The following is a 20,642-nucleotide window of genomic DNA, read 5'->3' on the forward strand; positions in this document are numbered from 1 at the left end:
AAGCCTGTAATTTTCAGGGAATTTTCACCCATGCTGCGTTGAAACGGGCAAATTGGTACCTATATATACAGGGGTAATGGCGAAGCTAGTGGTGAGAGAAAGAGAAGGGAAAGCAACTTTATTTGACCCGTTTTACAAAAGAGGGCTTAATTGTCGGAGTCATCAGGGAGGTAGTGGCCGAATACTGCACCAGGGAGGCCAATTCCTGTTCTGGTGAGGGAGTGACTTTGATGAAGCTTAGTGGGCCTGCCTAGTTTGGTTGCACCTGAACTAGTATAGCCCCACTATATGTATTTTTTTTTCTTTGCCGGTGTCAGGCACCACTCCATGCCTGAAAATGTAGTGGAATGGAGCAGGATTCGAACTTACGACCTTCAGATTTGAAGTCGGGTGTTCTACCTCTACTCCACGCCACCACTCTTGAAAAGCTTGCGGCCCTTTATACGCAATGCCTCACAACTTCAAGTGTACCAGAGAGCTGGAAGAACGCCAACATTATACTTATCCATAAGAAGGGAGACGTTAAAGAATTGAAGAATTATAGACCCATTAGCTTGCTTTCAGTATTGTATAAAATATTCACCAAGATAATTTCCAATAGAATCAGGACAACACTTAACTTCAGTCAACCAAGAGAACAGGCTGGTTTCAGGAAGGGATATTCTACGATGGACCATATCCATGCCATCAATCAGGTAATTGAGAAATCTGCGGAGTACAATCAACCTCTCTATATGGCTTTCATAGATTATGAAAAGGCATTCGATTCAGTAGAGATACGAGCAGTCATAGAGGCATTGCGTAATCAAGGAGTAGAGGAGGCATACGTGAATATCTTAGCAAATATCTACAAGGATTCCACAGCTACCTTGGTTCTCCACAAGAAAAGTAGAAAGATACCTATCAAGAAAGGCGTCAGGCAAGGAGACACAATCTCTCCAATGCTATTCACTGCATGCTTAGAAGAAGTATTCAAGCTCTTAGACTGGGAAGGATTAGGAGTGAGGATCGACAGCGAATATCTCAGCAACCTTCGGTTTGCAGATGACATTGTCCTATTGAGCAACAATGGAGAGGAATTACAACAAATGATTGAGGACCTTCATCGAGAAAGTGCAAGAATTGGGTTGAAAATGAATATGCAGAAGACAAAGATAATGTTCAATAGCCTGGCAAGGGAACAAGAATTCAGGATCGCCAGTCAGCCTCTAGAGTCTGTAAAGGAATATGTTTATCTAGGTCAATTACTCACAGGGGACCCTGATCATGAGAAAGAAATTTACAGAAGAATAAAATTGGGTTGGAGTGCATACGGCAGGCATTGCCAAATCCTGACTGGGAGCTTACCACTGTCGTTGAAAAGAAAATTGTACAATCATTGCATACTACCGGTGCTAACATATGGGGCAGAAACTTTGAGGTTAACAAAGAAGCTCGAGAACAAGTTAAGGACCGCACAAAGAGCGATGGAACGAAAAATCGTAGGAGTAACGTTAAGAGACAGGAAGAGAGCGGTGTGGATCAGAGAACAAACGGGGGTAGACAATATTCTAGTTGACATTAAGCGGAAGAAATGGAGCTGGGCAGGCCATGTAATGCGTAGGATGGATAACCGGTGGACCATTAGGGTTACAGAATGGATACCAAGAGAAGGGAAGCGCAGTCGAGGACGGCAGAAAGTCAGGTGGGATGATGAGGTTAGGAAATTCGCAGGCGCAAGTTGGAATACGCTAGCGCAAGACAGGGGTAATTGGAGATCGCAGGGAGAGGCCTTCGTCCTGCAGTGGATATAAATATAGGCTGATGATGATGATGATGACAAAAGAGGGGGGGGGGTCGAGGACGCTCCAGCCCCTGTCACCTAGGAGACGGCTGAGATATCTTTTATCTCAGCGGCTCTCTCGGCCAGTCCCCACTCTTGCTCGTGGTGGTCTGAGCTGAGCAGCAGGGCTGCCCATTTCCCTTGGTCTTTTATTTGGCGGCCCTCGAATGGTTCTGCCTGGGGACACGCCCACAAGATGTGTGGCAGGTCCACTTTATTATTACATATTTTACATAATTCTGTATAATTTCCGGGATAAAACTGGCTGCAGGACACTGGGCTCGGATACATGTTGTTCTGGAGGAGCCTCCACACCACTGCCTGTTTCTTAGTTAATTTAGGGTGAGCTAGGGGATACCGGGCCCATCCCAGCCGATAGTGATCGGTAATTTCTTTATATGTGACCATTTGATCTCCTCTGGACCCTGGCTGGGCTGGCTCACTTGCTTGGCAGTAAGTCCTCGAGCTACTGTGTGAGCCGCCTCGTTGCCAGGAAGCGAGCAGTGCGCGGGTGCCCAAATGACATGGATCGTCCCGCGCCGTCGCTGGTCACCATATGATTTTAAAATTTTGAGCGCCTCCATGGGAGATACGGCCCCTGGCGAAGTTGAAGACAGTGATCTTTGAGTCACTAATAATGAATTTTGTTTTTGTCGATGCAATTGCCAATGTGATCGCTGCCTCCTCTGCTATTTCAGGGTTGTCTGTGGTGACAGTCCTACTGACGAGGGGCACAGACATACCCACCTGATTGCTTTATTCTGCGGCGTCCACATAGACCACTTCCTCCACGGCCTGATACTTGTGCTCAACATAACGAGCCCTAGCCTCCTGGCGCTCTCTGTGATGCTCCGGGTGCATGTTTTTTGGTACTGGGGGGGACACGTTGATCCTTCCTTATTTGCTTAGGGATGTCTTTCTTAGTTCCGTGCTGTTCTTCATAGTGTACGTGTAGTTTGCTAAGTATGTGTTGTCCCGTTGGACTTTGTGTCAGCCTGTTATATTGAGATATTATGTGCGCCTCTATTAATTCGTCTAAAGTGTTATGACCTAGCTCTAACAGTTTATCATTGGGTGTAGTGAGGGGCACGCCGATCGCTTGCTTATATGCCCTCCTAATGAGGGCTTCAAGCTTCTTCTTTTCTGCGGCTTCAAATGTTAGGTAAGGTGCCACATAGACGATACGGCTAATGACGAAGGCCTGGACCAGGCGAACCAGGTTGGCGTCCCTCATGCCATAGGAGGGAAGTTTAAACGGAACATTTCAATTGAACTAAACGTTTAACAAGGTGGCAACTTCACGAGTGAATCGAGAGTACCAGAGTACTCCAAAAAGCTCTGTCAACAGAAAGCTTCATGATAGATTGTGATAAATAAACCAATCCCTCACCATATGATTTCAGATTGATGTTACATGAACATCAAGGTCACACGAGCATTAAGCAGCAGCATTGCCTCGAGACCAATACTAAGCTCACAGTAGTGCAAAAAAATTTTGGGCTACGTGTTAAATTTGGGTAGTCCGAAAATGAAACGAGAAAAATGAACCTCACGCCATTTTAGCTTTTCTTCAAGTGCTTTTGTCGGTGATGATTACGAGAAAACTAATAGGTAAATCTTTGGTGTTTTGAATATTAGTTCTTCGATTTGAGCACTGAATGGAATAGAGATATGCTCGATTCATTATTCAAAATTTTAGAATGTTGTTACATTTTTACTTTTCTATCGGCCCTTAGCTTTACCACTCTAACATGTGCGACCATCACAGGGGTCTGTACTCTCGCATAAGCACTGTGACAACGATGTGCGTAAATTTTCCCAGTCCAGAAAACTTCTTATCTGCCTTGAACTTGCCATTTCGTCATCATCAGCTGACTGGTGCGTATTTTTTTCTGCTGTTTTACAGATTCGATGGGAGAAGAATATAACGCTAGGAGAGCCTCCTGGGTTTTTGCATTCCTGGTGGTGGTAAGTACCTGCTATTGCTTTTCTGTTAAGGCCCCCTCGATGGAATGGTCATTAGAGAGTTTTAGCTTGTCGTAAATGTATTAGCATTTGCGGAATACCAGTTTACTGGAGAGGTAGGTGTATGGCAGCAACAACGCTGGCAGCGATATCTCGGTGTATGCAACGGGACATTTCTATTCCTTCTATCCTTGCGCAACTCTCTCTGCTCCAATCGGGAGCACATGTAACTCCATGGCTCCAGTAACTCATTAGAAAGTATGTTTTAAGATGCATGGCTTCAGAACGGCAAGGAAGACGAAAAGACGAAAGAACACACGAACACAAGCGCCGACTCACAACTAAGGTTTATTCCACATCACAGAGCAGATTTATACACACACGTGGCCACACACAACGCAAAAAGAACAACCAAAAAACCAGAACACGTTAACCATTCAGGTACAGGATTTCTTTATCCTGTAGCGCAATAGAGGGACAGCTGATACAAGACTGTTTTTGATTCATTCAAAATAAAAACATTCAAAATAAAAAAACTGTCTTGTATCAGACAGTTTTTGTAGCACGTGTGTGTATAAATCTGCTCTGTGATGTGGAATAAACCTTAGTTGGTGAGTCGGCGCTTGTGTTCGTGTGTTCTTTCGTCTTTTCGTCTTCCTTGTTGCGCCGTTCTGAAGCCATGCATCCGTACCAACTCGCCCAATTGTCAGTGCTACTCAATGTGATGTTTTAAGATGTTTTACACTTGGGATATCAATATTAGCTCTGTTTGGCTGGTTGATCTCTGCACCACCAGGTGGCTTCACCGTGAAGGCCGCTCAGGTTCACATCTTCGCCCATCTGTCAAAACGCCCGGTTCTCCTACGTTTACAGAAATACCGGACACACTAAAACTCTAGTGCTAGTGTTTGAACGCGGAATTATACCGTTGAGTGCGAGGGGGCGTGAGTGAATGTGAGTGCTCGTGTGCGGCCGCGAAAGAATGCCGTTGAGTGTTAGAGGGCGTGAGTATGGATGTCAGTGCCTGAACTGGGGTGTGAACGCGGTTGAATACCGTTGATTGCAAGTAGGCGGGATTGAACGCGAATGCTAGTTGAACGCGGATGAATATACCGTTTAGTGCGAGTGGGCGCGAGTGAACGTGAGGGCTAGTGTGAACGCGAAAGATGGCCATTGAGTGCAAGTGAACGTGAGTGCTAGAGCGTGATCGCAGATGAAGACCGTTGAAAGCGAGTGGGCGTGAGTGCTAGTGTGTGGCAACTTTTTATTGCTGTAGATATGCAGCGGACGCTCTCTATTTTGCAAAATTTCCCGCCGGCGACAGAGTAAAACATGGCAGCCGATGACGCCATAGCCTTCGATATCTGTTTTTGTTATTCGGAGGGGGGGGGGGGGGGGGTGCAACCGTCGCTGCCCATGTGTTCGACCAATGGACGAATCGAATTTTTCTCGCATCTCCCAATTCTACGGACGCGACCTCAAATGTCCCGAAAAGTGGCCGCCACTTTTTTTTTTCTTTACGGCCTGTAATGTAACCATGCGAAAAAGCGGCGCGGGAGCAGTTCGTCACCAGCATGCACCGTGAATCGTGTTAGCGGCCGCCGGCACCACCACGAACGCGAGCAGCCGACGGGCGCTGCCATATTGGATTTTCCGGATTGTCCCGCGAGTGCGCTAGGCTTCAGTTAGCTTTGTCAGGTTGTCGAGTGAAGTGCGAATGCCGAACTATTATTTGTTTCCCGAGTTTAGTTGGAACGATTGATGGTACTTTCAAAAGCCAAGAATAAGTACCGCATTTTCCGGTATATAACTCGCACCTTATATAAGACGCACCCCCCCCCCCCCCCCCTCAAAACGGCAGTTTTTCCAGAAAAAGACGATAAGTCGCACCGGTGCATACGCTGTTCGGTAAGCGATTTTAAATAAAAATTCGTGACGTTTCACTCGGTGAACGCGAGTCACGCGAAAGCGTATGTGTCATATACGTATTTCCACTCCTGGCGCATTTCTGCCGTCGTGGCTGCCGCGATGGGCGATAACATCGTCCCCGCGAGCCGTATGGTGTATGTGAGAGTGAAAGTGAGCTTATTCGCGCACAAGGGAGGAAAGCGGGAAGGCGCGCTAGCGCGGAAAGTAGGGGGACGGCTTGTACTTGCGTAGCAACTGCGTAGTTTGCGCAGCGGCGCGTGCTGTATCTTGATAGCGATCTGCAGATACGACGACTTCAGGGTCGGTCGACTCGCGGTCGTCCTGCCGCCGTTTGCGTTGCTACTCCGTCCTTCTCCCACGGCGCTCGGGAACTCGATCACGAGAAGAACCTGGAACCTCGATATCGCGCACAGAAGCCGGAGCAGTTAAGTCAACCAGCGCGCTTCGCGTGGCCGTAACATCGAATCCGATTTTGACGACAGTTTTTCCGGGGAAAAAGACGTACATATGACGCACCGACGGAAAATGCAGGAAAAAAAACCCCGCGTCTTTAACACCGGAAAATATGGTACTTGCAAGTATTCCTGAGGTCATACGCGACCGAGTTTGTGTACTTTGTCACTTCACGGAGTCGTGACAAGTGTGGACTAAGTACCACGAGCGCCGTTTCGCACGGCGGCAACATTTTTTTTTTTTGGGTGGGGGGTGAAATTTTTGACCCCCCCTCGCGCAGAGGTCTCCCGAATTTTCATTTTGCGAGGTTGGTAGGTACGCAAATGCACAGAGATTATAGGGAATAAACATTTTTATGACTTTATATAGATGTAGCGTTTGAAACAAACTGATGCCTATACAATTATTTAGACATGGGCACGATTTTCGAGGCATGATGACACGTTTTGCCGCAGAAGGTCGACCCCCGTCATTTTTGCCTGAGTTTCACTGCCGATTTAAAGGTATAGGAGTAAAATTATGCTTTTACCCATTTAAGGGGTGAACCTTAAATGGGTAAGCTTAAAAATTACGCTTGTTCCTATCATAGTGAGTCGCGGTCTTTCCATCGGCACCATAATCTCTTAACACATTCCGGACGGTTGTCGGTCCCTTTAAGCGCGTCTCTTGCTGCTGCCGAAGGTGCTGGACATACCTTGTTGGAGTGTACGAATATTCTATATAAATGCTTCTTTCTTCTAGAGCATTCTACGTTTGCTCCTTAGAGACCGTGTTTGTTAAAGGTGAACCGCTGTAGATGTATATGCGTTGTCGGGGCTAAGCCTAACGGCGTCTGTAAGTCTTCGAGCCGATTAAATCATCAATGAAGCAACTTTATCGATAATTCACGAGGAATTGGGAAGAATGGGAATGCAGATACCTGCCTTTCCCAGTGTGGTTATCGCCGAATACGGCTTCTGGTGGTGACGAGATTCCGCCCGATTCGAGTTTCTCCGAAAATGCAATAAATAAATAAAGCAATCACCCTGCTGCTTTCCGCGTGCCGCCGCGCTTTTTTTGATGCGCTATACGGTGACAAACGTAACCCGGCGTAGCTCCTTCGTCCTGGTCTAGTTACGACGTGATGGTTTTCACGGAACGGGCACCCAGTTTTTCCTTACATTCTGGCGACCCTCCTTTTATTATTTTTTTTCTCCCGTAATTGTTCTCTGGTTGCGTTGGCACCGCTTTTCGGCGGTCGGGCATGAGCGGTATACATGCGCGGCTGGCAGACGAAACGGGCACACGCCGCGCGCATGCGCCGACGACCTCCGTCAGCGCCTTCGTGTCTCGCCTTCGATACGCGTGAAAAAAAAAGGCGTGACCTGCTTGAGATCTACGCTTCTGTGTCTGGTTGGCTATAGTCTGCCTGCACTTTGGGGGCGAGTATTCTGAGCTCACGTGCCTTGTTTTGAGGAAATTCGCTGGCGGGCTAGTCGGTCGAGCGTAATTTGGATTTACATTGGTCAAACGGGGCGGTGTTTAAGTGACAGGTTGCGTGAACACCGATGCCAGTGGGGTCTGCGGCAAGCGCCGGGACATCTCTCCTCGCACGGCACTATATGCGAGTGGGAACCAATTTTCGACAGGACGGATATGGTGCGTAAGTCCAGGCAACCAAAGAAACCGGGAGGTCGATGCTTGTGCTGTTAACGTTGACCCTCATGGCACATGTGTCGGCGCACGTTCATTAGCTCTGAGAAGAAACGGGATTAGCTTTATTCGGCGACCATCGATGGCGTCGGTAGGCTCGGGAAGTCGCATTTGCGCGTGCGATGTGTGCACACATATATGCTAAAGTTTCTGAAAAAGAAACAGGTGTGCTTGGCTTTTGTGTACTTGCTACAGTCTGGACCCGTCGTGTTATTTTGCGCGCTAAATTGAGCTTGTTGTGGGAAATTGGGGCATTCAGAGAGACAGCTAGGGACACGAAAGGAGAAAGGCAAGAGGGCTAATACAACAAAAATGTGGCTTGCTAACCTATACTGTGGAGCGGAGGAGCAGAAAAGATTAAATATTAGAGGAGAGAGAGAGAGAGACACACACAACACACGATCGCAGTCGTTCACAGCACAGGATAACAGTTAAAGGGGCCCTGAAACACTTTCCTCACTACTCATAGAATGAATATATATATAATGAAAGTGCGTCGCCTGACAAATCTCCTGTCGCAATTTTTTTTTTCTCCCGAATTCGTCAAGCATAAGCGGAGCTAGGCGTAGTTATCGTACCGATGAGCGGCTCTCTCTCTCTCTCTCTCTCTCCGTTCATCTCCACTAGCGCGCTGAATCTACACAGGGGGGATGACAAGAGGGTGTCATAAACCGCGCTAGAGGGCAAGGTCGCGCCCAATCGTTGAGTGTCTCGGCGGCGAGAGTACTACCTCGAGTAGACCACTTCCCCCCTCTACCACGCTGCCCCTTGTAAAAAGGATAAATAAATTTGTTACTACTACTACTACTACTACTACTACTCGTTGCGGCACCCCGTGGCGGCCCCGATATCTACGCTACGCGGCACGTAGCGAGAGATCGCGCTAGGCGTCTCGCGCGCCTCACGTCCCGCATTTATCGGGACGCGGTTGGCAGCGACTTCAAAGATAAGTTTCGTAAGAATAATTATACTGTATCAACAACGAGATTAGGTCGCACGCCGTGACAATTACAGTGCAGCCAGCAGCCACAGTGTTGCCGGAGCGCTCGAATAAAAGCGACAGTCTGTACTGAATGCGCGGATGCGACAATATCGTAACTTAGAGTAGTGCATTATTTTAGTGTTGCACTTAGAAAGTTCTATTATATTGCGATAGCATTATAGGCGGACCCCCGACTGTTGTACGTATCCGTCTGGCGAAAATACGGGCCGATGACGAAGGCGGTGCAGTTGCACACGCAGATCGCCTTACGGGCACTAAAAGCAAACATTACATTAAAAAGGCCTTCACTGAGGCCCATTGAACGATTTATTTATACGCCAGGGTTCCTGTAAAGCGCCGTCCAGCGAACGTTGCTACAGCAAGAATTTTACGAATGGCTTTAATAGCAGTCGAGATAGACGAAACAGAAATGTTGAGGCAATGTTGCGAGAAGACGAGAGCTACTCACCCGTCGCCTAGCTCGCCCAACGTCCGGATACAATATTCCTGCCCTGCTTTCTCATTGGAGGCAAGAGAGAGAAATGGAAAGACAAGGAGGTTAGCCAGTGTGAATACCGGCTTGCTACCCTGTACTGGGGAAAGGGGTAAAGGGAATAAAAGCTGATAGAAGGACGCATGTGACGCGTACGTCATGATCCCCGCCTCCTGTTTTCATTATTTGGCTCCTTCCCCCGTTTCGCAGCAGGCGGCCGGACTTTCTCCGCTGATCTAATAGAGGGTAGCGCCGTAGGGAGGAGAAGGCTGCCACGGAGGCGGAGCCAGTAGACAAAGTAGGCCAATTGGGGAGAGGGAAAGGCGCCGGTTTCTCTGGACCTCGCTGGTTGGTCGGAGAGGCGCTGACGTCACGTCGTGGCATGACTGCTGCAGAAAAGGAGCAGCATGTGGAAAACTGACGCGAGACTCGGCGTCAACGGCATGACCGCCGTGGAAGGAGAAATGCCGCGCCAACAATTTTCGGATATTTCAGTGGACAGTCATCGGCGACGATCTCCGCATATTTTTTTTTCTTTTTTTTGTTCTCTTGCGCATAGATCTCCCAACCACGGCTGCTAGGCGGCGCTGCTGCGTCATTTGAGAAGCGCCCCAATGTTAAAAGGTGTCTTTGCGGTCGCCTCACAGACTCGCAGACCACGGGTAGAATTTGCGCGAAATACCGATATTTCCCCTGTAAACCAAAGCGTGTTATTGCTTTTACCGCATTTCCGCACTGTCCACTTAACTACGATAATGTTTCTCATCACTTGGTCCTGCAGCGCCTCCTCCCGAAAATGCCAGCATTGAGTGAACGCGCCCGTATGTACGAAGCTTATTGAACTTAATCACTTGAGGGCCACTTGATTTATCACAGGACATGTATCAAAAGAAAGCACGCTAGAAAAAAGAAAAACAAATGCGCGATTTGACTTTGTGTGCCGCACGGCGCTTGTAAATATATGTGAATTTCTTTAAAATAAGCAATTTCACGGGCTGTTCTTAGTGTTTCTAGTTTTCGAGGCTGTTGTGGCACTGAGCGACACATTACTGTGTACCAGGCTTACGGGAGGACGAGGCCACACGCTTGCCCAAGTGTAAACGCAAACACCGGTAGCACGCGCACGGCCGCTGGATGAAATCGCACACCGTGTCATGCCGCGGCCGTGGCACGCATCCAGCGGCCGTGGCACCCGCTCCAACGCAAGCGGACGCGCGGTTGCTCCGACGGGAAAAGAAGCGACCGGCGACTTTGGAATCTGTCCGCTAGGGGAGCAATCGGCGCTGGTGTCGCGGGTGGAAACTTGAGGTTGTCTGGTTTAGGCAGTTTTGCACGCTCTGTTTCAAGGAAATCCCCGTTGATTTGCAGGAAAAAAAGTACCTAACCCTTTGCGCAGTCCGGTGCGTACAACCGAAGTTCCTTCCAGAACGTGTGATACGAATTCAAATGTTCTGGCCCTTGGACGTGAAAGAGCCATTGGAGTTGCCCTTTAGAGAATTCTCTCGGGTACGGTGGCGCCAGTTTGCCTCTAGGCAGTGTTGTAAGAAACTCCGTGCGAATCCACAATGCAGGATAATTCGCACTGTATTAAAATGCGGGAGAAATGAACTTGTTTATTGTCTGTGGTGACTTTTGGCGTGCCTGCTGAAGAGCAGCCTTGTAATAACGAACTGCCGTCTCTCGCTCCGCAGCGTGTTTTGGGACCTGTACTGCGCGGCGCCTGAGCGAAGGGACACGTGCGAGCACTCCAGCGAAGCCAAGGCCTTCCACGACTATGTGAGTACCTCTTACGGGGACCCGCGCCTTTCTAAGTGTTACGCTGTCGACGTTGCACGTAATTTTGACTCACAGCCATGCACTCTACAAGAAAAGTGACGAATAAGTCCCAAAGAATTTTACACCCTTACGAATGCACGTTTGTCTCATGGCTAACACTGCCCTTACTCTTAAGGTTGTGAAAATGTACACTTTATACCGCGGTGGACTCGGAAGTGCAGCTGCGATTAGAGAAGCGGTAGTTGAAAACCGTATTCTTGCCACCGCTGGACACGAGAGTTTGACGGCAATACATATTTACTTCACGCAGTTTTCGCGTCGTCTGTCGCAACTATCATTATGTTTGCTTGACACAAAAGTTCACAGAAAACTTCCATCGACGACTAGTTACCACTTAAATGTGACGTGTTAGCCATGAGACAAACCAGTCACCCGTTATACGCCCATAAGAGCGTTAAAATGCGCTTAGTTTGTGGCGCCGTCTTACGGCGCAGAGTTTACCAGACGGGACGCAGCTGGCGTTGCAATGACGAGCCATACTCTACCTGGTTGCTGGCGCATATAGCATCGGCCTTGTGTATAGAGCGTCGGCGTATTAACATTGGAAGGACAATACGGAATAACTCAAGCTGCGCTTTAAAATGGCGGACTTAAGTTCCTGCACGATCTCGTGCCACGAGCCCTGAAGGAGAGTTCGGGCTCTGCGCATGCGTAACGCACTTGCACGAGGGAAAAGTTACTACAAGACATTTTAAACCACATGAAAAAAAAAAAGAGGCCTAGTTTCTGACACTGTATACAAAGAGCAGCGTCCGTGCAAGATTTTACGCCCGAAATGCCAGTGGATGCGTGACGAAAAGCTAGCAAAAAAAAAAAAAAAAAATCGACGTTCTTGATTACACGACTTTCCGGTTGCCGGAAATGACGCAGAACCCGGAACTTTGAGAACCAGCGCGGCTTCTCGGCATGACCTCCCGATATTAAACGGCGCTTGCGGCACGCTGAAAATCTGCGAGGCCATGGCCTGGGATTTGCGTCATGTCCTCTAGCCACCATTTGCGTGCGTCGTCGTAGGTGCCATTTAAAGGGTGTTCGTTAATTAATTTAGACAACTACCAACCATAAAACTTTGCTTCGGTAGTACGTGTGAATTTATAACCAATATAGCCTACAGTCCTAAAGAAAGCTTCCACCCTTTGGGGCTTATGTAGTCCCACACCGATAATCGTCATCTGCCTTGCTTGCGTTTCCTTTCTAGAAAACTCAGCGATCAAAATGCTATCTCACGCTGATAACGTGACCTGGAAGTACCGGACGCGCAGCGTTAAAGAAAGGAAGTGCGGGCAAGATCATAGATGACGGTTATCGTTGTGAGACAAGATAAGCCCCAAAGGGTGCAAACATCCTTTAGGAGTGTAAGCGAAATTTAATTGCAGTTGACAAAGGTCGTAAATGAAGGCTTTAATGGGACACTGCGAAGAAAATTCACTTGCGCTGTAAGTAAATTACCCTTCTGCAATGCAAATAAAAAGATAAGGAAGAAGGAAAAACCGCTCTTGCCACGAAATAAGCTCAGCCAGAAAACGCGCGAAACCGTAATAAGGGTGTCGATGCCGCCTTGGTAGTTTCCCGCACTAGTTGGATTCTGACTGTGACCCAGCTCGGGCCTAGTGAAATTTTTGTCGGTAAAGATGGACTAACAGTGCATTCTAGGAGAGCCAGAAAGACGAAGCTAGCAAGTTTCGAGAACATTTTACAGAGCCGTAATGCCCCAAACACGGATGTACACACTTCGAAATCTGTGACGTCACTCTCGCGTACCAGCACTCGGGTGTCGGCGCGAAATTCGAAAAATGGTACTTTGATCCTCATTCTCATGGCTATGTCGCCGAGAAATTAATGAAAGTAGAAGTCTTTGAAGGCGTACTTTATCGGTTTAAGTTTAAGTAGTATTTTTGGTTTTAGTGACCCTTTCAGGGTGAAGTAGTGATAAAGCGGAATACCCATGTTAATTTGCGACACTGCATGTCGCCGTGTGAGTACGGTGTGAGATACCCCCAACGCGCGTTCGCCGATGTATGTGCCCTCTGTAGCATACTCTCCCTTGTTGCATTGATTTTTCTTCTTCCCCCGTCCGTGATAACCCTGGGCTTCTTTCGGATGTGCCTTTCTTTTTTCTGTGTTGACCTCCTCCCCCCCCTCCCACTCTCTCTAGACGCTTATTATTTGCCTATCTATTTCCTCGGGATTCTCGGCGTCGATCTGTCCGCCTATATATATATATATATATATATATATATATATATATATATATATATATATTTGTCTTCTACGCCGAGGGTGTCGTCATCTTGTTCTCGCCCGTATTGTCTCTTGATTTGTCGTCTTTGCCTTTTTCGCGTTCTGTGCCTTTTTACCCTCCCCCTCTGCCGACCCCAACTCTGTGCTCTTATTTTCGTTCTTTCTTTCTGTCTCTCCCGTTTTCTCGTTCTATTTTTATTCTCGCGTCGATCCTCAGTGGCGGGGCTTCGCCGCTGCCCGTTTCCCCTCCCGCTCCATTCCATATCGTCTCTCTCTCTCTCTCGCCGACTGTACTACGCCTTTGCCCTTTGCCGTCGTGATGTTTTTCGGGAAGGCGCGCCCTTTTTATGTGTGTGCGTGTGCGCTTCCTTTCTGTTTTCTTCCCTACTGCCACGCGTGCCCTCTCTCCCCATTTGCCTGAATATTTTTAGGCTGCTTTTCTGGCGCGGAGCTATCGGTTTACCGTTTCTTTCTTTCCCTCTTCATTTTTTTTTGTTTCTGCGCTTCTCCCCTACCCTTGTTATACTGTTCGCTTCTTTCTTGCGTCCGGGAGCTCTTCTTGTTTTGATTCTTTCACGGCGCCCTTTGGCCCTCTTACGTCTATTCATTTTTCTTTTATAGCTGCTCTGCTCCCCAAACCACATTTCTTTCTTTTGCGTGTGTGTGTGTGTCATCACGGTCTCCTTCGCACCCTTCTCCGAACCGAGGTCTCCCTATCGCCCGCTGACCCTTCCTTTCGCCCTCCTACAGGCCCGGATTTTGATTTGTACATTCCTCGCGCAGCGCCGCCGAGGCTCAGCCTCTCGCACCCTGTTTTTCCCGACAACACACTCTCTCACTCTGTTTCATCCTTTCCATCTACGCGCTCCCTCCCTAATGTCTCTGCTGCTGCAGTACGTCGCGGGCTGCGCCAACTCCCGCTTCCCTCTGCTCCCTCTTCTCCCTTTCCCGCCTTTTCGCTCGGTGCCTTCCACCCCGCCTTGTGTTCCATCGGTCTCGTAGCGGTCGCTGCTTCATTTATTCCTTGCAGAGTTTTTGTTCTTTCGTTTCCTTGGCAACCGCGCTTCCTTGGGGCAGCCGTGCGCGCGCTCTCTTCCTTCGCCGGACCGTTGTATGTGTGTGCGTCTTCGTTCCGTTGTCTCTTGCTGTAACTGTTAAGTGCGACGCTACCTGTACCAGGGCGGGCAGCATGTTTGGGCCTCCGGCGACGGCGGTCGTGGCGCTTTAGTCTAAAGGCGGGATATACTAAATCAGCTTAGGCTTATGGAATGTTCTTTCGAAACTCGGTTATTTTTGGTTAATACCGCGTTAAGAGGTTGATTATCGCGAGATAGCGTGAAGGTCTAAGGACCTTTTTTTTCTAATTCTGTCCCGAAACCTCAGCGCCGGCAGTGGCGTGTGACTTCAGGGATTTCAATGTCGCAAAACATACGTCTCCTCACACCAGCACAGGGTAGGGTAAACAATTAGACAAACTTTGACATAATAAACTATTTCACGAATCTCCTCACACCAGCACAGGGTAGGGTAAACAATTAGACAAACTTTGACATAATAAATCTAGTTCACGAAATTTGTTATTTAACCAGTATTTTCGATTGCTCGACGCAAGCTCGCAAAGCTTAATGCATCGGAAACCTCGAAGCAACGAAGTGGACGCCACATCTCGCCCGATGTAACGAAATTTGTGTGCGTGTGAGAGAGAGAGAGAGAAAAATGGGTAAAGGAGTATGTCCCAGGAAACCGGTTGCATTCAAAAAGCCCGGTAATTTGCTTCCCTGTTCCTGCGCTAAACGCATTACTGCGTTAATTTGATGGAATACGTTTTCTTTTTTTCTTTTACGGGACTGCCCGTTGCGGTGTTTGAATGTTGACACGGCGATTCGATGAAATCGAAATCTAGCAGCGGTGGCGTTGCAAGCTGTGCGTCGGCTCTACCAGATCGCGCCAGTTGCTACGTGTGTTGTCTTTGTGCAGCTTGTTTGGTTTGGCGTTGCTGACGGTTCCATTTCACCGCAGTCAACCACTCGTGTCTTGCGACTCGTGTCCGAGCGGTCGTCACGAGTTTACTTAGCTGGTGACGTACCGTGGTGCCGGGTGATCAAGAGGTCCGGGGCGACGTCCAGGAGAAGCAAGAAATGGTTTATTTACAGTACTTACATTTTGAAAGTTTCCAATGTACGAGCACGAACGAGCACACTCACAGCACCGAAGGTCCGCTTTTTAAGCCGTTTCTTTTCCCGCTTTCTCTCGCGGGGAAATCACTGTCGTTGTTCTCGTCCAATCACAATCGCCGAAATGTTTGCAAAATCCCGCCCCCTGACGTTGCACCGTTCCGCCGGATTACGCCTCCAAGGTTGCGCAACCGCCCCCACATACGCGCAACCGTTTGGCGATCCGTTCCCACGGAAATTCTTGCCGTTGGTCCCTTGTAAGAACGATGGGGCTTTTCGTGAAGACCGGCTTGACAGAGAGATAGCCCTTCATGCTAAATTCCACGAAGGGCGGCGTTGTCGTCGTCTTAAGTGAGCTCTTTCGTTTGACTGTCAAGTCCATGACGGAAACAGCGACGACGTCGTTAAACGATGCACAAGACCGATGACTCAGAATTCGTCTCGCCCATCAGCTCTGAGCTGTCGGGCAGCCGAAAATACGAAACATAATGGCTTGCCCATTAGTGTCAGGTGACGCTGGTCTTGTCGCCAGTTCCTCGGCCTTGTGAGGCACCGAAGGGCATGCATTGCATTTCATTGCTTCAGGTCTGTCGGTGCAGCATCCTTTGTCGAAAACAGCCGCCGGGCACAAGTGTGCTAAATGCCAGTCGTAACTAGCCTAGTGCGAGAAGCCCGCGCAGACAACTGACAAATTTTGCGGTCTTGAATAAAGATTGTCTTTCGCACGCATGTGTTAAAAGTGTTTTCGATTTAACGAACTTATCGATTTAACGAATAACTCGTGTGCACAAGGGCAGGATTTCAATTCACGTTTCGATTATTTATTTCACCGCCACGTAGGTATATTATAGCCGAGTTGGTTGCTTGCCAGTTTTGGCTGTTCCGAGTTTGCCTATGTGTACTCAAGGCAGATTTAAAGATATATGCGTGCTACGCCAGCCTCTACGCTTTCGGTGTCTCTGCGAGATTTTCATGAATTTTAGCGTTCTCGGGTTGGTGTAGGTACGAAACCGTCGGACGTCCCTCACGCGGTGACATCTTTGAACCAACTAGTCCAGCAACAAGCGTTTGAATCCACGGGAAGGCGATAGCAGCGCCAATGTTTCCGCTGGTGGAGGATGCTGTGTGTTCAGGGTGCGCACTTTGCTACCTCGTGCCGGCTGTTTTTTTTTTCTCTACTTGATCGAGCCGGCGGCATTGTTTGCGTCGGCGCTGTGACCTTTCGAATGCCGTTTGCCGATATGCGCTCGTAACTTTTTTTTTTCCTCGTAACAGCGACGCCCAAGTTGTGACGTCACCGCCGCAGTCACGTCAAAGCTATTTGTCTCGCCTTCGGCCGCGGCGCGGTTTGTGATTCGGCAGTGCGGCTTCGCGCGGTCTTTCTTCATTTCCTTCTTTCGTTCTTTCTTTCTTTCCTCCTACCCTTTTTCGCCCGTTTTCAGAGGCTTCCCTTCTATTTTTTTCGCCTGCGCGCCATTTTCTCTTCGGCTGCACGGGTCAAGGCCAGCTCTATGTTTAGAGCGCCGCGAGCCCCGGGTTCGTGTCAAGCTGCTCCGAAACGGGACCCTGTCGACGTCAGCACTTCGCTCCTCTGTCCGCGGGTTGTTTGCAACCCAGCGATGTCGCTCTCGTGCGGCTGTAGCTAGCTGTAGCGATGGTGCGATTGCGCAATCTTGACAGTGACACACGTGGCGCTGCAAGAAATCGAAATAAGACTCGGGGGGGGGGGGGGGGGATCCATGGCAGAACTCGCGCGTTGGACTCGACTCCTCCGAGCACCGGTACCGTAGAACTGGGCAGCAGTTGTCCAGAAGCAAAGGCAGCCGCCGTGATCGTGACCTCAGGCTCTGAGACCCCCGGGGACACGTGGTCGTCTTCCCGAATCAAAACGAGGGGAGGCCATCTCCCGCCATCCTGGTGGCAAGAGTGCTTCGCCAGCGTATAGTCGCCGCGTACGCCGGTGCATTGTGTAAGCACAATACACACACACACACACACACACACACACACACACACACACACACACACACACACACACACACACACACACACACACACACACACACACACACACACACACACACACACACACACACACACACACACACACACACACACACACACAATACATGAACGGGAGTGTTTACATAGCGTGCGCCTGCGCAGCCTACGGCGTTACGCATAGCTTGCACGATGGCTCACCGTCGATCAGCCTGGGAAACTGGTGTCATCCTCTAAGAGAGGGAGAGGAAAAAAAAAACAAGGAGAGGAAAGAATTCTTTCGAAGTGGGACACCTTGCAAACTCGCCGGCCACCATTCGTTCGCCGTAAATTGGTGCGGAAAGGTATTAGTTAAAATTTTAGTGAATTAAATTTTGTTAATTATGTAAGAAACCGAGGGGTCGCCGCGGAGCGCACGACCAAGAGGACCAGCTGACTTTTAGAACGGACTATCTAGCAGGCCATACGCCGACCTTACATAGCAGCGTCGGTGGGCGCTACAGGGCCCCCCGCCCAGACACGGCGAAACGACACGACAGCAGCGGACGAGGACAGCTTGAGGAACGATGACACACAGGGGCGACGCCACTAACACACAGCACGACACACAGCCACACACACACACACACAACACGAACACGACACACAACACACTACACACACAGTCACACACACGAACGGTACACACACACGCACACACACGAACAGACACACACAGCACACACTAACAAATGAAGCCGAGGAAGCTGCTTTACAGTAGCGTGACCAGCGCTGCCGCAGCCTACGGCGTTACGCATAGCTTGCACGATGGCTCACCGTCGATCAGCCTGGGAAATTGGTGTCATCCTCTAAGAGAGGGAGAGGAAAAAAAAAAACAAGGAGAGGAAAGAATTCTTTCGAAGTGGGACACCTTGCAAACTCGCCGGCCACCATTCGTGACCGTGAGTTCGCAAGAGGCCGTTTTTCCTTTCGTAAATTGCTACATGTGCCGGAAAGGTATTAGTTAAAATTTTAGTGAATTAAATTTTGTTAATTAGTCCGTTGTGCATATCGATTTCTCGTGCTGTAATAGTCCTCTTTTTCGAGTTAGCTCAGTAAATCGCTTTGTGATGCGTCAGACATCTTTTTTCCCTTTTTTTCTTTAAAACAGCTCGTGTACGGGATGACGGCACTTTAATAGTGTACAGGAAGAAAGCCAGGAGCAAGTGGGGACTGTTTCGAATGATTTTGCTGCGATCTGCGGTTGCGACGGAGAGCCTCCGCTTCGTCTCCTAAGCGATCGCATGAAGTAGCCAACATATTCTCAATAATTTCCAGTCATCAATTAACATACGCCTGGCCTTTAGGCAACTTACAAATTTATTTGCAACATCATTGTGATGGTGCGCCAGTTGCGAAATTTAATTTTTCCCCTTACACGAACTTCTCTCTTAACTGGGTCTCGTCAGTTGTGAAACATCACATATGGTTCAAAAAAGCGCAGTTTCGATTGCGATAGCAACTTAATGAAAAGCTATACGAAGTAAAGATATCAATTTTGTCGGACGTGTAAACTTGTATGCATAGGCATACTAACCAAATGAAAAAAGCATGGTGTCACGCGCGCACAAGCAAACATCAACACATCTCACTCGATGACCGCGGAAACTCGCTGCCAAAACGCTGGAGTGAGCAAATGCGGCAGTTGCAGCCAGCGAATTGACCTTCGGGCTGCGTTTCGCATCAACGCGAACTAAGCCGCGAAAACAGCGCACGGCGGACTGTGACCCCGACGCAGATGGCGTTCAAGATGCAGCGCTCCCCCTCCCCCCTTCCTTTCCCCCGGAGCGTTGCACGCGACGGAAGACGGCGCGCCTCCTTCCCGCTTTCCTCCCTTTCGTGCGCGAGATTGAGCCGCGATCGCCGGCTCACCCTCGCACGCTTTCACTCGCACATACAGAATACGGCGCGCGGCGACGATCTTATCGCTCTTGGACTTTATACTGTACCTCACGGCGACGGCAGAAATGCACCTGGAGTCTCCATAAAATGGCTATCGCAATAAAATGTAAATAAGTTCGCGCCACTCGCCTTCTGCTCACCGCATTTGACACCTTTATTTCTCAACCTTGACGCGTGGTAACAATGTTAATCTTTCCTATACAGCTTCGGAGCGTCCTCACTAGAATTTCCGACCGGCGCTGCCGACGGCGAACTTGGCGCAGTCGCGCGGTAGTGTGACAAGAAACGACCGCTTGCAATCGCGTGCTTTCCCCATGATTCCTCTTTTTATTCTTTTTATGACCAAGTTTCAAGATTTCCATGTTACGTACCCTCCTAATTTCTTTTCTTCCCTCCTTATGCACTTGCTCAGACTGAACAAGAAAGACATCGTGGTTTTCCTTCTTGCCTCATGCGTTTGTGTTCGTCCTTTGCAGGGCTTCGTCAATTCCGGTTACGCCGTCAACGGCATCGCTGCGCACGTGAGTACTCACTTCTGCTGTCTCCCTTGTCGATCCCGCCCATGGCCTCCAAAATTTGCGCGCGTAGATCTCGAAGTCAATGTCCCGCCTAAGGAGCTTCCTATGAACGCCACTAGAGCAAAGTATGGCGCTAGTTGTGTACGGGAAGTTCGAACGCGGCAGTTCAGCCAGAATCTGTAATGATCGCTATGTAGCACACGGATGCACGTGCTCTTCGACCTTAGGTCGTCAAACGACTTTGTCACTCTGAAAAATTTATCATTTCGAACGTAATATCACGCTGTAAGTGCAACTATGCGCAATGATTACACATATGCGCAGTCTTATTGCCTCTATGCGTTTGGAGGGAAAATGTGATATTCCTCGTGGGGCCGGATTTTTTGGACCGGTCGATTATTCGGACCTACTCGCACAGCAGCGAGAACTCGTAGAATCAGAGTACAGCGGCTAGCGAAATTTCGGCCATCGTTACGGGAATATTTCACTAATAAAAATTTAAATGAGAATTTTTGTTTGACTGTGGCGCAGATATCCGTCTATAAACCAGAATGACCGTTATGCCGTCCACAGAAAACAAGTGCTGCAAAGCTTT

At 48.9% G+C, this 20,642-nt stretch overlaps 1 protein-coding gene across 20 annotated transcripts in view; it reads left to right on the plus strand.

Annotated features, from left to right (window-relative positions):
• Positions 1–20,642, plus strand: part of LOC119433405 (single-stranded DNA-binding protein 3-like) — a 121,770-nt gene that overhangs the window by 23,191 nt on the left and 77,937 nt on the right. For all 20 annotated transcript variants that reach the window (XM_049658900.1, XM_049658904.1, XM_049658909.1 and 17 more), the window contains exons 3-5: positions 3,729–3,790; positions 11,028–11,112; positions 20,006–20,050. In XM_049658900.1, the coding sequence (XP_049514857.1) occupies positions 3,729–3,790; positions 11,028–11,112; positions 20,006–20,050 (192 nt within the window). The remainder of the gene's footprint in view (positions 1–3,728; positions 3,791–11,027; positions 11,113–20,005; positions 20,051–20,642) is intronic.

The sequence above is a fragment of the Dermacentor silvarum genome, chromosome 11 (genome assembly GCF_013339745.2).
Source record: "Dermacentor silvarum isolate Dsil-2018 chromosome 11, BIME_Dsil_1.4, whole genome shotgun sequence".
Taxonomy (NCBI): Eukaryota; Metazoa; Arthropoda; class Arachnida; order Ixodida; family Ixodidae; genus Dermacentor; species Dermacentor silvarum.